This window comes from Megascapheus bottae, chromosome 30 (assembly GCF_031878675.1).
Source record: "Megascapheus bottae isolate mThoBot1 chromosome 30, mThoBot2.hap1, whole genome shotgun sequence".
In the NCBI taxonomy this organism is placed as follows: Eukaryota; Metazoa; Chordata; class Mammalia; order Rodentia; family Geomyidae; genus Megascapheus; species Megascapheus bottae.
In genome coordinates this window covers 1,651,835-1,671,103 of record NC_143538.1, presented here as the reverse complement: position 1 = coordinate 1,671,103, position 19,269 = coordinate 1,651,835, and the positions used below count along the sequence as shown (strand labels likewise).

The 19,269-nt window shown below is 45.6% G+C and overlaps 1 protein-coding gene across 4 annotated transcripts in view; it reads right to left on the bottom strand.

Annotated features, from left to right (window-relative positions):
* The window catches only part of Hmg20a (high mobility group 20A), a 55,318-nt gene that overhangs the window by 12,020 nt on the left and 24,029 nt on the right, over window positions 1-19,269 (bottom strand). For all 4 annotated transcript variants that reach the window (XM_090321716.1, XM_090321718.1, XM_090321717.1 and 1 more), the window contains exons 2-6: window positions 14,565-14,657; window positions 9,230-9,377; window positions 7,419-7,631; window positions 2,580-2,712; window positions 1,680-1,711 (exon numbers count right to left, since the gene is read on the bottom strand). In XM_090321716.1, coding sequence (XP_090177842.1) covers window positions 1,680-1,711; window positions 2,580-2,712; window positions 7,419-7,631; window positions 9,230-9,377; window positions 14,565-14,653 — 615 coding nt within the window. In that variant the 5' untranslated portion in view covers window positions 14,654-14,657. The remainder of the gene's footprint in view (window positions 1-1,679; window positions 1,712-2,579; window positions 2,713-7,418; window positions 7,632-9,229; window positions 9,378-14,564; window positions 14,658-19,269) is intronic.

The following is a 19,269-nucleotide window of genomic DNA, read 5'->3' as shown; positions in this document are numbered from 1 at the left end:
AATCAGCTCAGCACCAAGCCAGATCAGCAGAGTGCGTAACAGGTTCAACTGCATAAAGGCTGCAAGGTTAAAGTTACGAAAGTCAAAGGAACGGAGGAATAGGAAAACTTGAGGGAGGAAGTGAGATTGAAATGGGGTTAGAAAGAGGTCTAGAAAACTGTGAGGCAGACATGGGAGGAGGAGAGGCATGCATGTGTAAGGGAGGGAAAGACCCTTGGAAAAAACAACTGGAACACAGGCAGGGAGGAGGCCTGGAGCATGGGAAGAAGCTGGCATCTAATTATACAACACCCTGATTCCTGAGTGCCAATGCATCTGGTGAGCACTGCCATTTTAAAGCATGGGAGACCCTAGATTTTATTTCCTTATAGTCATATATTACGCACAGCCCCCTGCCCCCCCAGCATAGCAAACAGACACAGGCCTTAATGTGATACACAGACACAAAAGAAACCTGGGCTTAAATCCCATTGATAGAGTTGAATCAAACAGGTGAAGGGAGGCCAGTAAATAAACATATGCCAGCTGGGCACTATAATCCTATAATCAAGCCTATAATCCTAGCTACTCAGGAGGCTGAGGTTGAGGTTCAAAGCCAGCCCAGGCACGGAAGTCTAAGTCTGTGAGACTCTTATCTCCAATTAACCACCAAAAAACCAGAAGTGGTGCTGTAGCTCAAGTGGCACTGCACTAGCCTTGATCTGAAGAGTTCAGGGACAGTGCCCAAGCCCAGAGTTCAAGCCCCACAACCACGAAAAGAAGATAAACATATGCCGAAGAAGGTGCAGGAACGGGAGAAGCACACGAACAAAGATACTGCCATTTGTGCTCTTCTGAAATTGTAGCTGAACAGTTCCTTTAAACCACATCTGCATTCCCTAAGTAACAGCTTTCTGAAAGTGAGACTACACAGTATTTGGGGATAAAAGACGATCAGGTTGTTGCTTTCGGCATTTCCTCTGAATTCTACCCAGTGAAACAGGCACACGATGGGCGTATGCATTGCCGTTCAGGGTGAGCCTCATGACCTATGCGTCTATCAGGTACACAGACCAGAAAATGGGAGTTCGAGGCCAGCCTCATGAGCGTTTGACTCCATTTCAATGATATCTGGGTACAATGGCTCAGGTTGGCTGGCGCTACTGCTGGGACACACAATGGCTGCTTGTAGTGGCACGACTGCCATTTCCAGCAATGTGGAACAGCCCGGGAGGAGAATCCCAGGCCAGGCTGGGCATGGCAAAAGCCAAGACCTCACACCTCACTGAACTGGGGGACAGAAACACTATCATTTACTTAACAAGTGCAAGACGATGTTTGGTGCCAGTGGCTCACGCTTGTGATCCCAGCTTCGCAGGAGGCTGAGATCTGAAGATCATGGTTCAAACCAGACCAGGCAGGAAAGTCTGTGAGACTATCTCCAGTGCAACACCAAAACAAACAAGCCGGAAGTGGAGCTGTAGCTCAAGCGGTAGAACACCAGCTTTAAGCAGGAAAGCTCAGGGGCAGTGCCTAGGCCCTGACTTCAAGCCCTAGGAGAGGCACAAGAATGAAAGAAAGAAAGGAGGAAGGGAGGGAAAGAGGGCGGGAGGAAGGGAGGGAGGGGAGTACTTGAGTATTTCCAACCAACAATGTCATCATTAATACAAGTGAGACAGAGACAGAAGCAAATTACTTACCTCATGATCGTGAGCGGCCTGTCGGGCTGCATCTACAAGTGGGAAAGAATAAAGAAAAGATGAAGCAAGAAAAAGAAAATGATATCAAAACCCAAGTGTATAATGGTTTCCCAGCTAAACCTGCTGGGAATGCAGTGCTCCCTACATGCAGCCGCTTTTTTCAGTCGCAGCTTCCTGAATGGGTGGGTCAGCAGAAGTTCAAGGCCCCCTGGCCTGCAGAACACACAATTAGGCCCTGGAGGACGGCAGCCACAGTTGGGACCTCTGGGACCAGGGAAGGAGGGCCGGCAGGAAACACATACCAAGGACCTAGCAGGCTAGCTGGCCCATCGCGGAGACGATGCCAAAGCTAAGGAATGGATATGGCGTGGGTAGCGCTGGTATGGTAGTGTCTGCTGTGGAACTTGAAGGAACCCTTGTGCGGGTGTGTAAAGATCTATTTTTACAGAATAAAATACCCACACATCTGGGGATTTTTGTCTAACTTGCTCACTGTTCCATCCTTAGTGCCCAGAGCAGAACCTCACCACGTTTCATAGGTTTCTGACTGCATGCGTATCTGAATGACTGAATGGAGACTGATGGAGTGTGTGTGGGGGGTGGGGGGAGAAACAGCAAATGGAAAGCTCAGGAGGAGTGCAAGGCAGTCAGACTTTAGCTCATGTCAGAGGCGGAGAAATACTTCAGAGAGAATTAGGATGAGATGCGGGTCTTGGCATCAAGCCAAGTTTTTGATCCTGGAAGTGGGAAATGAATCAGAGATTCTAAATCGGAGCAATGTCATTACTAAGACTCAAGTACAGGATGGCAGCACGCTTTCTAGTTGTCACTTCAACACCCGGCTTGGTGACGCCCCATCATGCGGGCTACCACCGTGGTGGCAGTGTTGGGCTCTGATACCTTGCCTGTGAGATTTGCCTTTCTGACGGTCCTGGGTTTTTCTACTGAAGACCTTGTAGGCCTCGGTCTTCTGGTACTGCTCCAGCTCCTTCATGTACCGCTCCTTATCTCTGTCTGCCTCGTCGAGGTAACGCTAGGACACAAACAGAATTATTTTCAAGATGCGCAGGTAAAGCATCTTTCTTAGGTAAAATGTCTGTTGCCTATTTGAATTAGAACATGAGAAACAGTACACAGGAAAAATGCCTTAGGAGAGAACCAGAAAAAACAACCCACATCATATGACTAGAATAAGCTCTCTCAATTACAGAAGAAATGAGTGACTCGCCCTTTCTAGATTATGGATTGCCTTTCTAGTGCAGAGACCAGCTCTATTGAGATCACACTCATAAAGAATTCACCAAGACTACAATGACTCTCTAAGTGTGTTGGCAGGCCTGCATATGGTCACTGGTTCTCAGGAGATGTGCACGCCACATCGGCACACTTAGCTGTCCCAGGGGAAGGAAAGGGATAGTGCTTTGGTTTTTGATACCCACTGCGTTTTGTGGGGATGATGTCATATGTCAGTGGACTTTTTAGGAGTCAGGAGAGTAGAGCATTAACGCTGGGGAAACACATCTGTGGTCTTTCAAGTGGCCTGCTTGAGAGCCTGCATCTACTGGCTTTGTGTGGTGAATTATTTAAACCTCGCCTGCTCATCTGCTGGGGTGATTCTGTTTTGTGTTTTGTCCATTTCATTCATCAAATTAGGTATAAAAGATAAACAGATATTACTTCTTCTCTCTCTTTTTTTTCTGCCAGTCCTGGGGCTTGAACTCAGGGTGTGAGCACTGTCCTTGGGGTTTCTCAAGGCTAACTCTCTACCATTTGAGCCACAGCACCACTTCCAGCTTTTTCTATATACATGGTACCAAGGAATCAAACCAGGGTCTTTGTGCTTGGTAGGCAAGCACTTTATCTCTAGGCCACACACTCCCAGACCCCAGATATTGCTTCTAAATGAACAGAAGAGTCAGAAATTGTGTTAAAGGTCTTGTCCCCCATCCTAGGAAAACCCCAGGGGAAGGGACATCTAACTGGTCAGATCTAGGACAACATGAACTCCAAAACATAAATTATCAAAACACTGGAGAAACAAATTCAGACCATTAATACTAATATAACATTAGTTATTTATTATTCCAATGATAGGCAACACATACACGGAAGTATAAGGAAGGCACCTGCTTAGACTCAGGCTGAGGGCCAAGTGTGAACATGCTGGGAATGCTGGAGTGGGAAAAATCACCATTTTGCACCCTGATGATAGAAGATCAGAAATGTTGATGCTACCTGCATGTCCTTAAAATCTCTCCCCATTAAATGAACTATGCAACTTGGGAGTAGGGGTAGGAGGGTTAAAATGGAGGGGGGGTCAGACTACTGGGGAAGGGCAGGTAGCCAAAACCACTGCCTCGTACAGAAATATCACCTCCCTAACCTCAGGTACTGATCGGGATCTGCCCCGGGCAAGAATTTCCCGCACCCCCCACCCCCATAAAAGCCCTGTTGTAACTAGACCTGGTGCAACCTCTCTGGGTTCACCCAGCGGGTTCATCTGGGAGTATGCCCTAATAAACTTTCGTCTGCTTGCCTCATTTCTCCCTGCGTGCTCTTTTCTCACCTAAAAACTTTACATCGGAGAAACAAAGGAAATATACTCATTTCCTGACTTACGAAATGCGAACTCTTCTGTACAAATTTTTTTTGCCAGTCCTGGACTTGAACTCAGAGCCTGAGCACTGTCCTTGGACTTTCTCAAGGCTAGAGCTCTACCACTTGAACCACAGCACCACTTCTGGCTTTTCCTATGTATGTGGTACTGAGGACTCGAACCGGAGTCTTGGTGCATGCTAGGCAAGCACTCTACCACTGGGCCATCCTCCTGGCCTGTATAAAACCTTAGTAGTAACAAAGTTATAATTTATCAGTTGATTTACTTTCTCCCAGTTGAGGGGATGGGTCAGCTGGGAGAGCAATGGATGGGCGATACTGCATACATAGCTGGCATGTTGAGTGAAACCCCTTTATATAACCACTTAGAGATAACTAAAGAAATATGTTAAAGACAAGTCTCTCTCAGGCCAGGAGCATGGCCTAGTGGTTAAAGTGCTTGCCTAGCATGCATGAAGACCTGGGTTCAATTCCTCCGTACCACACAGGTAGAATAAGCCAGAAGTGGTGCTGTGGCTCAAGTGGTAGAGCTCTAGCCTTGAGAAAGCCCAAGGACAGTGCCCAAGCCTGGCGTCTCTCAAGTGTTGGTGTCCTTTTATTCCTTATTAACAATGTTAATTTTATTTACCTGCTAATTTTTTTTCTTTTAGTCTCCCTTACAATTAGTAAGTAGTCTACGGGGAGAGACTTTTTTTTTGGCCAGTCCTGGGCTTGAACTCAGGGCCTGAGCACTATCCTTAGGCTTTCTCAAGGCTAGAGCTCTACCACCTGAGCCTCAGCACCCCTTTTGGCTTTTTTCAATGTATGTGGTACTGAGGAATGGAACCTGGCTCTTTGTGCATGCTAGGCAAGCACTCTAACTCTAGGCCACACTCCCAGCCCCTGACTGTACTCTTAACAATCAAAGTTATTTCAAAAATCCTTCTTTATCCCAAAGGAGTGTCCCTCTATTCTGTAACAAGAGCTAGCCACCAGGCCAAGCAGGAACTTTTAAGGTACACCCTTTGATAGAAAAAGAGTTATTTTTTTCTTCACAGTTTGAGAAGTGCCTGTGTGTGTGTGTGTGTGTGTGTGTGTGTGTTCATGTGCAAATATGACTGCACCTGCAAATACAGAGAAATGAGACACAATGTCAGCAAAAAAAAAAAAGGATTTGGATTTCCTGTTTTTTTGCTTGAACACAGGGCCTGGGCACTGTCCTTGGACATGTTTTCCTCAAGGCTAGCACTCTGCCACTTGAGCCACAGTACCACTTCTGACTTTTTTTTGTGTATGTGGTTCCGGGAAATTGAACCCAGGGCTTCCTTCACGCGAGGCCAGCATGTTACCACCAGGCCATACTCCTGGCACCTTGGATATTCTTTGTGCCATCATTTTTATGTCTGCAATCCTTTGTGCATTTGAAATAATGTTCGAATCATAAAATTGATAGAAGCAAAACCAAACAACACGACTCTTTTTTTATACAACCAATGGCATGCAGGAACTCTGAAATTAAGGAAATGAAGGCAGAAAGTAACAGTCTTGCCTGGATAGCCACCATCCACCCCAGTTGTTTTGTTAAGCCTAAACAAGGGTGGCTGTGATCAGATAGAATACGGGGCATTCCATCCCCCCCCCCTCCCCGAATATCTGCTCTGGTTGTCTACCCTAGGATAGGATCTATTTTGGAGAAGGTTCTGTGGGCTGCTGAAAAGAATGAACTGAGAGGCGGCTGGGTGAAACACTCACTCTGTAAATGGCTATTACATCCATTTGGATTCGGGTGTCATTTAATTCAGAGGTTTCTTTGCTCATCTTTAGCTTGGCTGACTTGTCCTTTGGTAACCGTGTCTTGCTATTATTGGGCTGGGGTCTAAGAGTGGTTCAAAACAGTCATGTGTTCTTTTTCTGTCATTATTTCTTCCCCAATAAGCCTTCCTATTATCTTTACAAAACAACAACAAACCTAACAACAAGAAAACAAAACTATGACATCAACCACATTCTGTTAGCAGGCTAAGTTCCTACTCAGAGCTACCGATGGCAACTCAATCTCATCTCTTTGGAAAAAATCTTTGAACTCAATTCATTCCCGAGAGTATTCCCTCAGCAGCACCCCCCCACCCCCATCTTGCTTCAGTCTGTCTAGAATCCATTTTCAAGAATGTCAGGTGTGGAAGAGTCGAAGACATAAAAGAAATATAGATCTCTCAGATGCTGCAGAAGGTTTTTTGTTTTTTTTTTAAACCCGCCAAACCAACCCCATGGTGGCTCCTATTCCTCTGCTTTCCTAGCACAGCGCCCCTGCTCCTACCCAATACCATCCAATCTCTCTAACTAATACGTTCATTTTAGTTTGGCAGTAGGAATGGTTTCTGCTTCATAGTAGTTCTGTTTTGCTTTTCATAGTAGGTTCAATGTGCCAGAACTCTGACATTAAAACGTTTTATGAAAGCAGTAAGATCTTTTAACAAAATGCTTAATGTGAATTAGAGAATGTTATCAAATGATTCCTCCCCCCCTCATTTTTATTCATGACTTTTCATTTAACATGATGGAATAAATTACCTTGATAGATTTCTTTAATTTCTTAATATTGACCCACTTTTCCAAGTAATTTTCTGTGAACTCTGAGTATACAAATCAAAGTGGAACTGCTGTGGCTGGGAGGTGACCTTAATTCCCTCCAGTCCAAACAGGCACCTACAGTAGTTTACATCTCGCTGAGCTGGAGTGGAGACTTTGAAGGACTTTGCTCTTCTGATCTCCCAGCTAACATGCCAAAATTGAAGCATCTACTGCTCATCCTCTCGGCCTTTCCAAAAGAAATTATTATTATCATTATTATTATTTTGGTGCCAGTCCTGGGTCTTGAACTCAGGGCCTGGGTACTCTCCCTGAGCTTTTGTGCTCAAGGCCGGCACTCTAAGACTTGAGCTCCATTTCTGGCTTTTTGGTAGTTAATCTGAGGTAAGAGTCTCGAGAATTTTCTTGCCGGGACTGGTTTTGAATCATGATCCCCAGATCCCAGGCTCCTGAGTCGTTAGGATGACAGGTGAGCCACCGACACCCAGTAAGACACTGTTTCTGAGACATACTCCAGAGTGAGCGAGTGAGGGCAGGACAGGAGCGGGAAGGTACCTGCTTCTCTTCGGGGGGCAGCTTACTCCATTCGTTGCCCAGCATCCTGGTGATTTCTGGAAATGGGACCTCGGGTCTTTTTGCACGAAGCTGTTCTCGGCGCTCGTTCATGAAGCGGACATATCCCGTGAGTGGGGACTTAGGTGCATTGCTGTCTCGAAGAGGTTTCTTCCTCTTTCTCCCTTTCGACCAACCTCCACGTTTACTTCTTTGCTAGAAAACAAAGTCAAGGGAAAAAGAAAATACAAGTCACACAACCACCCCTCTCCCCAATAAACCACCACCACCAATAAACAGTAGCATCAAAGTAGGATAAGAGCCGGGCAGGATAAGAGCTCACACCCATAATCCTCCCTAGTCAGGAGGCTGAGATCTAAGAATACCAGTTCAAAGTCATCCCAGGCAGGGAAGTCCCCATGAGACTCTTATCTTCAATTAAACACTCAAAAACTGGAAGCAGAACTGCAGCCAAAGTGGCACAGCCCTCGCCTTGAGCACAAAGAGGCTCAGGGACAGTGCTTAGGCCCTGAGTTCAAGCCCCACAACCAACAAAAGGAAAAAAAAAAAAAAGGCAGGCCAAGAGCAGGCCTGTAAAGAAAGCCCTAGGTGTTCACAGAGTCCAGATCTGTCCAGGTGGGTGACAAGCATATCAAAGGACATCAGACTAGAACCCTGGTAGTAAAGGGCTATTGTGGTACGAATCCAGAGAAAGAACAAAAAGAGGTTCAAAGAAGTATTTTGATCATGCAAATTTGGCCTTCAAACTTAAGGAGCTCTGGATCCTGACAGAGAAATATTTCACACACAGCACTGTGCCAGGGAGGCAGGCGTTGGCACAGTAGATGAGAATAAGATGTCATAGGCACTGGGCATGAGAAGAGACAAGCTGTAGCACAGGGATTAAAAATAATTCATGATGGTGTTTCTTTCTGATTCTACTCAAAGACCAGTTTATTTCCCATGGCAAAAAGCACACAGGGTTTTAAATTATTATTTGGGTCTCAGAAAAATTTCAGTGAGGATAATGTATCCAAAATGAAGACTAAATTCTTTGGCTGGACGATTTTTGTTCCCTAAGATGTATATTTCATAAAGCCAGAGATCTTTATATATTGAATTATTAGTTAAATCAAAGATTAAATCAACTTTAAAAGTGCTACAGAACTAAAAACGGATTGCAGTGTCACTGTTTTTTTTTTTTTTACCACAGCCTTTTTTCTTGGTCTTTCAAAGGAGCCCTAAGGTATATCATATTTTTGCTTTATAATTTAACAAAAGTCTAATAGTTAATCATGTTTTATGGGTCTATGGATTCTTATTTCAGAGAACATAAACAAAAAAGGATAAAAACATGTACGAATTAATCCTAGAACTGCACTCTTCCACATACGAAAATAAAATGGTCTGATGACTTCCCAGGGGGGGGGGTCTATCTTTATTAGTTTAAGGTGCCCGTAGAACATGAAAGTTACTAAGGTAACGAGGTGCTGGTCGCTCATGCCTGTCATCCCAGCTACTCAGAAGGCTAAGTTCTATGGATGGTGGTTTGAAGCCAGCACAGGCAGGAAAGGGTGTGAGACTCTTATCACCAATAAACTACCCAAAAAAGGCCAGTAGTGGAACTGTGGCTCAAGTGATTAGAGAACCAGCCTCGAGCAAAAAGGACTCAGGGACAGTGCTCAGACCCTGAGTTCAAAACAGGAGAAGACCATAGGCAAACCAAGAACTATAAAACAGAGCCCCGTGTGGCCCAGATGCCCACTGATGAACACTTCCTCTTCAGCTGTTTTTCTGGAGGGGACCTCACTTACCTCATCTTCCTGTCTCTGCTCGCTGCCTTCTGCAGTGGTTGAAGACTCACTGGGAAGGAGCTGGCTCTGGGAAAGATCCTCCACAAATTCTGGATTGTTACTAGACGAAGTGGCTCCGCTGCCATAGGGCACCTCGGGGTGTGTTAGCCTGAGCAATGGGCAAAAGGGAAAAAGTTCAGTAAGCAGGGCCCAGGAAACTTCTGTCATTTACCAGATTCAAGATACATTCCTCTGCCAGTCAAAGCACGTGCCAGAGCCTGAATGAGTTCATTCCATCACTGCAATCTGTGTGAATGTAGCATGCTTTCACGTAGCTCATAGTATTTGCCAAAATAGTTCCAGACTTCTCCTTGCAGACTTCCTGTTTAACTCCGGGCATGCAACCCAGACTTGACTGTGTGTGTGTGTGTGTGTGTGTGTGTGTGTGTGTGTGTGCATGTGCGCCAGTCTTGGGGCTTGAACTCATGACCTAGCTGCTGTCTGAGCTTTTCTGCTCAAGGCCAGCTAGTATTCTACCACTTGAGCCACAGTGCCAGTTCTGGCTTAAAATTTTTTTTTTACTATTATTTTTCTTTTTTGAGGTTCATTGGAGATAAGAGTCTCATGGGCTTGGCTTTAAACCATGATCCTCAGATCTTGGCCTCCTGAGTAGCTAGGATGACAAGCGTGAGCCACAAGGGTCTGGCTAGAGCTTGGCTTTTTTTTTTTTTGGTGGGTTCTGGGGCTTGAACTCTGGGCATGGGTGCTGTCCCTGAACTTGTCAGCTCAAAGCTAAAGCTCTACCACTTAAGTCACAGCACCACTTCCAGTTTTCTGGCAGTTAATTGGAGGTAGGAATTTCCGGGACGTTTTGTGTCTGGGCTGGCTTTGAACTGTGATCCTGAGATCTCAGCCTTCTGAGTAGCTAGGATGACAGCCCCTGGTGACCGGCTGCCTGGCTTTTTTTTTTTTTTTTAATATGTTGCTAGCTTTTCACATTGTCTCTAATATGAAGGACAAACAGTACTAATGGACAAGATGAACAGCAAAGCTGGATGCGGGGGCTTGAGCAAGAGAAGTGCAGGGACAGTGGACATGCACTAAGTTCAAACCCCAGGGACTACATGCAAGCGCACACATACTAATTCTGAGGGCTCAAAGTGGTGATTATGTACTGAATATTAACCACAGAAAAAACAGTGTGTGTGGCGAGTTTGGCCTAGTGGTAGAGTACCTGCCTAGCATGCATGAAGACCAAGGTTCGATTCCTTAGTACCACATACATAGGAAAAAAAAAAGAAAAAAGTTGGAAGTGGTGCTGTGGCTCAAGTGGTAGAGCTCTAGCCTTGAGCAATCCTAGCCCCAGGATTGGCCAAAAACAAAAGAAAGAAATTCTATTTTTTTCTAGTGCTTTCTAGGGAATACCCTAGATGATTTTAAGCAGGAAATTTCTAGATTTTTCAGAGCCCTTAAAAAAGAGGGGTTGGAGACATGGCTCAGTTGGTAAAGCGCCAGCCAAAGAGGCAAAGTGTCAAGTACCAGGTTTGAATTTCAGTCTTGGACCTAAAAGAGAGAGAGAGAGAGAGAGAGAGACAGACAGACAGAAAGAGAGAGAGAGAGAGAGAGAGAGAGAGAGAGAGAGAGAGAGAGAGAGAGAGAGAGAGAGAGAGAAGCAGGGAAATGATGCCAATTGCAGGCTTAGAAATGAAGTGCCACCAGTGCTCCCGTGAGATATGGACAGCCACGAACATGTGATATGTCACACGAAACTCTTTTTTTCCTTTCCTCTCCTCTTTCATTTTCACTCTATTGTGCTGTCCTGAGGTTTTTTTCTTTTTGCTAGTCCAGGGCCTTGAACTCGGGGCCTGAGCACTATCCTTGGGCTTTCCTCAAGGAAATGAACCTGAGTCTTCATGCATGCTAGGCAAACACTCTACCACTAGGACAAATTCCCAGCCCATGTCCCTGAGCTTCTGTGCTCAAGGCTAGTGCTCTAAAACTTAAGCAAACGTTCCACTTGTTTTTTTTTTGGGGGGGGGAAGGGGGGTGTTTAACTGAAGATAAAAGTCTCACAAACTTTCCTGCTTGGGCTGGCCTTGAACCACGATCCTCAGATCTCAGCCTCCTGAATAGCTAGGATGACAGGCGTGAGCACCGTACCCGGCTACATTCATTTTTTTAGTTAACGACTTTTGTGTGTTCTTCCAGTCAAATAGGGGAACCAGGACTGGATAAGAGTACTTGTTCTTGAGTCCCTACAGCAGTGGGCAGGGAGGGAGTGGGCATGGGTACCCTGTGACTTGGTTATCACACCCCTAGTTCAAGCCTCCAACTCCAATACAGACTGGCCTCTCCCACTGGCCTACCAGGGGTTTTCTGTAATCCCCCCCAACCCCTCACATCAACACTTTGTCCGGGACTGCTTTCATCAGCATAGTGTGATGTTGTTATTCTTATTTTAAAGCCAAATGGAACAAAACTTGGCCTCCATCCCACTTTCAGTTAAATTCCTCATTTTCTTCCCCTTTACTCTCCAGTTTCAAGAAAGAACTGTTTAGGCTGACTGATTTCAATCAGTCTCTTCTCATTATCTCTTAAACCAATTCCAGAGGAAATGCAAACTTGGAACTTTGTGTTGGCCATGGATGACCTTCATGCTAGATCCAATGTCATTTCTCAGCCTCTGCCTTAGCCAATCTAGCATCATCATGGTCTTTTCCTTTCTTTCCTTGGTCTCTTCCTTTCTTTCTTCCTCTCTCTCTTCCTCCCCCCCTCCCCTTTCTCTCTGTCTCTCCAGACTAATTTCTACTAGGGTTCCAAGCCCCTGCATGCCTCTTCTGGTCTTTCTGGTACCTCTTTACCCCTTACTTTGGTCCTGACTTACTCTTCTCCCACCGGATTTCTAAATGCTACAGTCTCCCAGAGCTCATATGTTAATTTTTTATTTTTATTTTTTATTTTTTGCCAGTCCTGGGTTTGAGCTCAGGGCCTGAGCACTACTTGGGCCAGAGCACCACTTCCAGCTTTTTTCTATGTATGTGGTATAGAGGAATCGAACCCAGGTCTTTGTGCATGCTAGGCAAGCACTCTATCACTAGGCCAAACTCCCAGCCTTTTTTTTTTTTTAAGGTCTTTGGACAGTGCTCATTTCTTTAGCCATTTCCAGTCTTTTTTTTTTTTTTTGGGGGGGGGGGTCAGTCCTGGGGCTTGAACTTAGGCACCGTTTCTGAGCTACTTTTGTTCAAGACTAGCACTCTACCACCTGAGCCACCACAGCACTTCAGCCTTTTCTATTTATGTGATGCTAAGGAATTGAGCCTAGGGCTTCATGTAGGCTAGGCAAGCATTTAATGTTACACTAAGCCACATTCCCAGCCCACCATTTCCAGTGTTACAGCTTTACACATTAGCTACATGCTAACAGCCCATATTTCCTTTTCCTAAACTACCCCTCAACTCCAGAACCTGGAGTATCAAGCTGCCTATTTCACATCCCTACTTAGATTCTATTAAGTACCTAAAATGTTAAATTTCCCAAATGGAGGCCCTGCCCCCTCGTCCCCCAGCTGTTCAGTTTCTCCCTTCGGAGCTGACTCTGCTTGCTGGTGGCGTGGGCGAAAGCTGTGGAAACTGCCTTTGCTCTTTTTTCCTCCTCACTTCTCACACTGCTCATCTGGTCTTCTAGCCAAATCCCGTTTGGCTCATCATCCCCAGATATCAGGAATTCTGTATGGAGGTGTGCGTTCTCGTTCTGCTGGAAATACTCTCATTCTCCTCCAGGCCCATGTGATGCTCTCAGGTTAATCACTTCTCATGTGAAGGACTGGTCTGAATTACTGACTGCACTCCTAGATCCAAACCCTATTGCCTTCACTTTAGTGGAAACACAATATCCAGACAAATTCCAAACCACTGCAGGACACTCGTCTGAAGGAATATTAGTCAGGACACCACAGAGACACCAGCACACCCACATTCCCTGTAGCCCTAATTCATGATAAGCCTCGGTGGGGCCAGAGCCCCTTCAAACCCCAGTTAATGAAAGCAGGGGCTTTATGTCCACGGCTCTGGCATCATTTGGCAGCTTGCTAGAAATGCAGAATCTCTGGCTGGCCCTGATTCCGACTTCCTAAATCACAGGCTGAATTTCAATGAGAGTTGGAGGCATCCACTGTAGTCCTGGCTGTTCCATGCGGCAGAGGGGACAGGGACTCTTCCCAGACAACCATGTGTTGGCTCCATGGCTTCCGTGGGGAGGTCATTAGCCTAGTCACCATCTCATTTAATGCTTTCGGGGCCACTCTAGAAGTGTATCCCAGGCCCTCCTGGTTCGTCTCCACCCCCTTCTCTTTTAATTCGTAGTCATGATCAAGGTAGCAGTATGCATTGTAGTTGGGTATTCTGTTTATAGTGTCTGACTCTGCCAATGGAATTGGGGCTCTAAAAGGAGTAAAGACTGTTGTCAGTTTTGATCATTGCTTTAGATCGAATGCCTAGAACACTGGCACAGAGATACTTGGAAAATTCTGATTTAATGAACCAGATTTAGGAACTAGGCAGCCTTTGAAACGATTTTATAAGCAGTGAGGTCAAACGGCAGATATTAATGAGGTAAGAAATGAACGTGAAGGAAGGAAACAGAATTATGGAGTGGAAGCTATTTTTTAAAGTGCTCCAAAGAATATTAAAATAATTCATCTTCGGGATTAGCTAGTGCCTTAATGTATCTGTGATTACATTGGCAAATAATTTCTTAATACCTGGAAAAGATAAAGAATTCACACAAAACAGAGATTTTCAAGGTAAGACATGAACTCTTCTTGCTCCTTACCTATTCCACAGAAAGGAGAGGGGGTGGGGGAGAGGCAGCCAGCCGAAACAGGAGCCAGCTAGCATTCCCAATCATCTTGAATAAAGAACCATATTAAAAACCCTGCCCTTCGAGGGAAAAAAAAAGTGATTTCAAACAGCTTTGCAAGTCGATGAGCAAATTCATTTGTGTTTTAGAGCAAGCACTGTGGCAGGCCATTGCTTTAATGGGGACGGCTGGGCTCGCTCATGAGCACTGCAGAGCTGAAAGTGGAAAACACCACAAGCGCACCTCTGATTCCTTTTTCCTTTCTTCTTCTTTTTTTTTTTTCCTTCCTTGCTTGCTTCCTTCTTTCCATCTTTCTTTCTTTTTTTGGTGTCAGTACTGGGGCTTCAAGTCAAGGCTGGCACTCTACCACTTGAGCTGCAGCTCCATTTCTGTCCTTTCGCTGGCTTCAAACCTCCATCTCAGCTCCCTAAGTAGCTGGGATTATAGGTGTGAGCACAGTGCCTGGCTAGGAGCACTATGCCCGGGGCAGCTGCTTACCCGGATGTAGCCAGATCTCGACTTTCCTTGGATCCATCTTCATCTGTAAACAGGGGTGGCAGCGCGGAGCTAGACATCAAGCCTTCCATCTCCCTGAAAGGAAGGCATTAAAAAAATAATTAATGGCTTAATTACTTCCAGTTCATGTGCCGCTACAGAAACTGACCTAAATATTTATTTTCCTGACTTGGGACACATTCACTCTCTCCTTGGTAAATGGGCTTTTAACTGGTCTTAGCCAGTGACCACACCAAAAACAAGTTGGATTTTAACAAATGGGACACGTTTTGGGAAATTCCTCTTAATTCATCATCAAAAGCCCAGTTCATTTCCTGCAGAAACTGTGAAGAAGGGAAACCTTACGAGCATGGCCACCTGGCCCCACTGCCTTCAAGCACAGTATTTAACATCTTCAAGTTGCAATTTTGCCCCTTCTTAACCTGGAAGGTTACTGAGAGGGATTAAAGGAACAAAGACAAAGGCCAGCCAGGGCTCTGCAAATATTCTATAGAGGTAAGTACTGTCATGACAGCTTTACCAGTTCCCACAGGAGTCAGGCTTGGGTTCAATGATGACAAACTGAGCCCTCCAGAAGGAAATAACACACAGGAAGGGGAGGGTGGAAGGCACACTGATGTGGTTCTGAGTCAAAGAAACCACACTTCCAGGTCAGAAATATACAGTCAGCAGCAGAAGCAGCAGCAGCAGCAGAAATAGCATGCACCTGGCCACAGGAAACCAGCTCAGCTTCACTGAGGAAAACAAATACATCACCACGACCCGAGCTTATCACATCGGAAGGATAAAAGGACAGAGAGAGTAATCTCATTTAGCATTATCACTACAAGAATTTGTTTTCTTCCCTCTTCAAGCCTTACCACCAAGGGCTTCACCCCACAGAGCTAAAAGCAGCAGCCTCACATTCATCACGAGAGCGAGAGTCACGCAAAACACTCCACAGTGACCCCAAACGCCAGCCACTTCAGTGCAACCGCAAATCACTCAAGACAAAGAGCCTCCATCAAGGGCATTTGAAAAGTAGATGATGGCAATTCTGGCAAGGAGCTTTCTTTCTCTCAGGTGCGGCGGGGGAGCCCTGGTGAGCGGTGAAGGGAAGCACCAGGGCCACACCTCTCGGGGAAAGCAGCAAGAAATCTCAGGGGACACCCACACGCGTTTTCTCTGTCCAGTGGCGTGACTGACTTCCCAAACATGAATTCTGGTGTCTTACTCATTGTTCTCATGTTCACTTCTGGGTTTCTTATGCAACACATGGTGGAGAGTGGGCATCTCTGGAAGCGAGCAGGGCTGGAAGGCAGATAAGTTCCCCCTGCGCTCCCGAGCCCAAGGGCATTCCTCGTACAGAGGCCCATTGAGCCACGTTCAGTGTTTGCAAGTGGAGTGAACGCTACCCAACGCCACAGAATTCCACTCTCCACATTTTCTAGAATGATCCAGACTCAAGCACCCTTGATTTATTTTATTATTTTCTGCCAGTTCTGGGGCTTGAACTCAGAGCCTGGGCACTGTCCTTCAACACTTCTTACTCAAGGCTAGTGCCCTATCACTTGAGCCACAGCACCACTTCTGGCTTTTTCTGTGTATGTGGTATCAAGGAATCAAACTCGGGACTTGGTGCATGCTACGCAAGCACTCTACCACTAGGCCACACCTCTGGCCCCAAGCCCACTTTGAATTTTAACCGACATTATACAAGACTTTGGCTTTCAGGGCTGTTAATGTTACTTAACTTCAGTGCTAATGTTCACCTTACCAAAAGATAGCTATTAATGAGATGCCACACTGCCTGCTGTGGGAGCAAACTGTTGGCTAGTTTCTGGGGTCCCTGAAAGTTGCTTTGGCTTCTCTAGAAGCTCAAGAGGTAGATTGTAGGCTCTTGGTGGGGGTGGGGAGGGGGGGTATGTGTTTCCTACACCTCAAAAGGAGATATGATATCTGGTGGGGGACAAATGAAGTGTCATTTCATTCACCCTGTCAACAGGAGACCTCTCAGAACAATCCTTGGATAGCTTTAGTCATTTTTGAAATGTGGGAAGGCAGCTGGATAACACAACCTTAACAACATATAAACACACCACATAAACAAAGGAAGTTGGGAGAACACACAATTTCTTCCTCCCTGCTCTCCCCCTCTTTGCCGCCCCCCCACGTTTGTTTTACTCAACCCATATGGCTCCCAGTGTTTGGAGGAGTAGTCAGAATCCTAAGAAATGACTAAGAAAGTGGGTGGAAGGTGAAAGGGCCAAGACCAACAAAAGAAGGAAATGAAGAAAAAGGCCCAGTGAAAGCCAGAGGCCTCTCAACTATGCAGTAAGTTGGAAAATAAAACAATTGCTAACAATATGGCTTGGATCCCGTGAGACTGCTTTCATCTGGTGGGCAAGGGAGTGATCCAAACCCTGTCATGGCTACCAAACAGCCAAGGTCCAAGGCCCTTCCAGCCCAGCATCTGTGCCTGATGAAGTCCTGCTGCAGGGGTCACACTCAACTCTGAAATCCCACGTATTCAAGAAATGCGACACGTGCTCTCTCGGGAAGGGACAGCAGCCCTTGCATGCCTCTGGGGGTGGGGCACCTGCAAAGCCAGCCTCTCACTTAAGACACTGCTCTGCAGAGGGGACATACCCAAGCCCAGTGGCCGGAGACTTCAAAAATGGTGCTGGTGGCTCACACCTGTAATCCTAGCTAGTCAGGAGGCTGAGATCTGAGGATCACACTTCAAAACCCACGGACAGGAAAGACCTCCAGACTCTTATCTCCAATGAGCTATCTTAGAAGCTGGGAGTAGAGCTGTGGCTCAAGTGGTGGAGCGTTATCTTGGAGAAAATTGTGGTCCAGGCGCTTAGTTCAAGCCTCAGGACACATACACATGACATTACTTTGGAGATCCCAAAATTCCCTGCATTGTTCTACTACTTACTGAAAAGAAAACAAACACACAAAAAAACAACCTGATGTCTACTCTAAAACAAAGAACCAATTTATGATATCTTAATAACATACGGAATTGTAATGAGAATTATATTAAGGGTATTTATTGTCCAAGGGACACATTCTCTCTGTAATAATACCAGGAACGAGTCATAATCAGAATATGGGTTTGGTCATTCAAGGCTAGAAAACAGGAAATTAAGCTCAGTTTCAGAAATGTTCCTGAGATCAGATTGTTCTAGCAACCTTTGCTTCTAACAGAACGGTTACCTGTGAGACTACTTTTGTTTGGGGTTGGTTCTTCTCAAAGTGCCTATCCTTATTCTGGGTGTGTTAATTCGGCTTCCTCAGGTCATCTCAAGGAAACGTGCTCTTGCTCCACCATAAATCTCGGCTGATAGATGGCATTCTGCCCTCATTTTTCTCACTGCAACCTTGTGAACAAAACCCTGGTTCCTTTAAAAACCAGATCACTTAGCTACATCACCTTCAAGGTCAAAGATCATTATATGGATGCACTGGTGGCTCACACCTGTAAAGAGATCTGGAGGATCATGATTTGAGGCCAGCCGGGGCAGAGAAGGCTACAAGATTCCATCTTCAAAATAACTAGCAAATAAACCCAGGGTGGGAGTTATGGCTCAGGTATGGTAGATTGCCACTTGAGCAGGCAAGCAACCACTAGCCCCGAGTTCAAATTATGGTACTTGCAAACTACAGCTACAAAACCTGTTGGCCACAGAAACTTCTATTTCCTGAACTTTGATTTCTTCTTTTTCTGTCTACCTAGAATCCATGGCTATTTCAAATATTCTTTGATCAGACTTTTTTTTTTTTTTTTTGGTAGGTTGTAGAGCTTGAACTCTGGGCTTGGGTGCTGCCCCTGAGCTCTTTTTTTCAAGGCTAGTGACATACCACTTGGGCCACATGGTTTTTGAGTGATTAATTGGAGATAAGAGTCTCACGGGGACTTTTCAGTCCAGGCTGGCTTTGAACGGCGAGCCTCGCATCTCACAGCCTCCTGAGTAGCTAGGATTACAGGTGTGAGCCACCAGTGCCTGGTATCTAAAGGGATTTTTTTCCCCCCAGAAGACACATATTATACTTCAGTCACACTCACAGAATGTACACTCCTCAAAGTGAAGCTGCCATCAATTATGGCGATAACACATCACAGTGGTTCGTGGATTGTAACAAATGAGAGTAATAAATTCTGGCACAGGATGCCGGCAGGGAGGGGATTGGAGGATATAAGAATTGCACTCTCCCCCAAACTGCCCTCAGAAATGTTCATCCACTTAAAAAATACTGTATTATATCATGGTTTAAAAAATAATCATACTTGTATAATGTAACATGTAAAACTGGCATAGCCTGGCTGACTTGGCTAGGCTGAGCTGACGGAGGTAGTGAAAGTACAAAGGCTTGCGACAGTGGCGCCTACCAGCTGGAACATGAAGGAGGCTGAGGGCATTAATCAATACCTTTTATAGCAGGATGGAGAACACTGGCTAATCCTGGTAGGCAGTTAACTGGGGCTCAGTTAAGTGAAATCCAGTTAAGAACTCCTTTACTGTAGGATTTTACATGGGAGATGAGAGGAAAAATGATGGGAAGAGGTAATCTGAGAGCAAGCGCTTGCATTTTCTTGAGGGGGGGCACTGAAGTAGGGGGAGTCAATTAGTGGAGGAGGCTCTTAAAAGTGATGTTTCAAGAGATGGGCATAGACAGATGTGCTATGCATGCCTGTAAT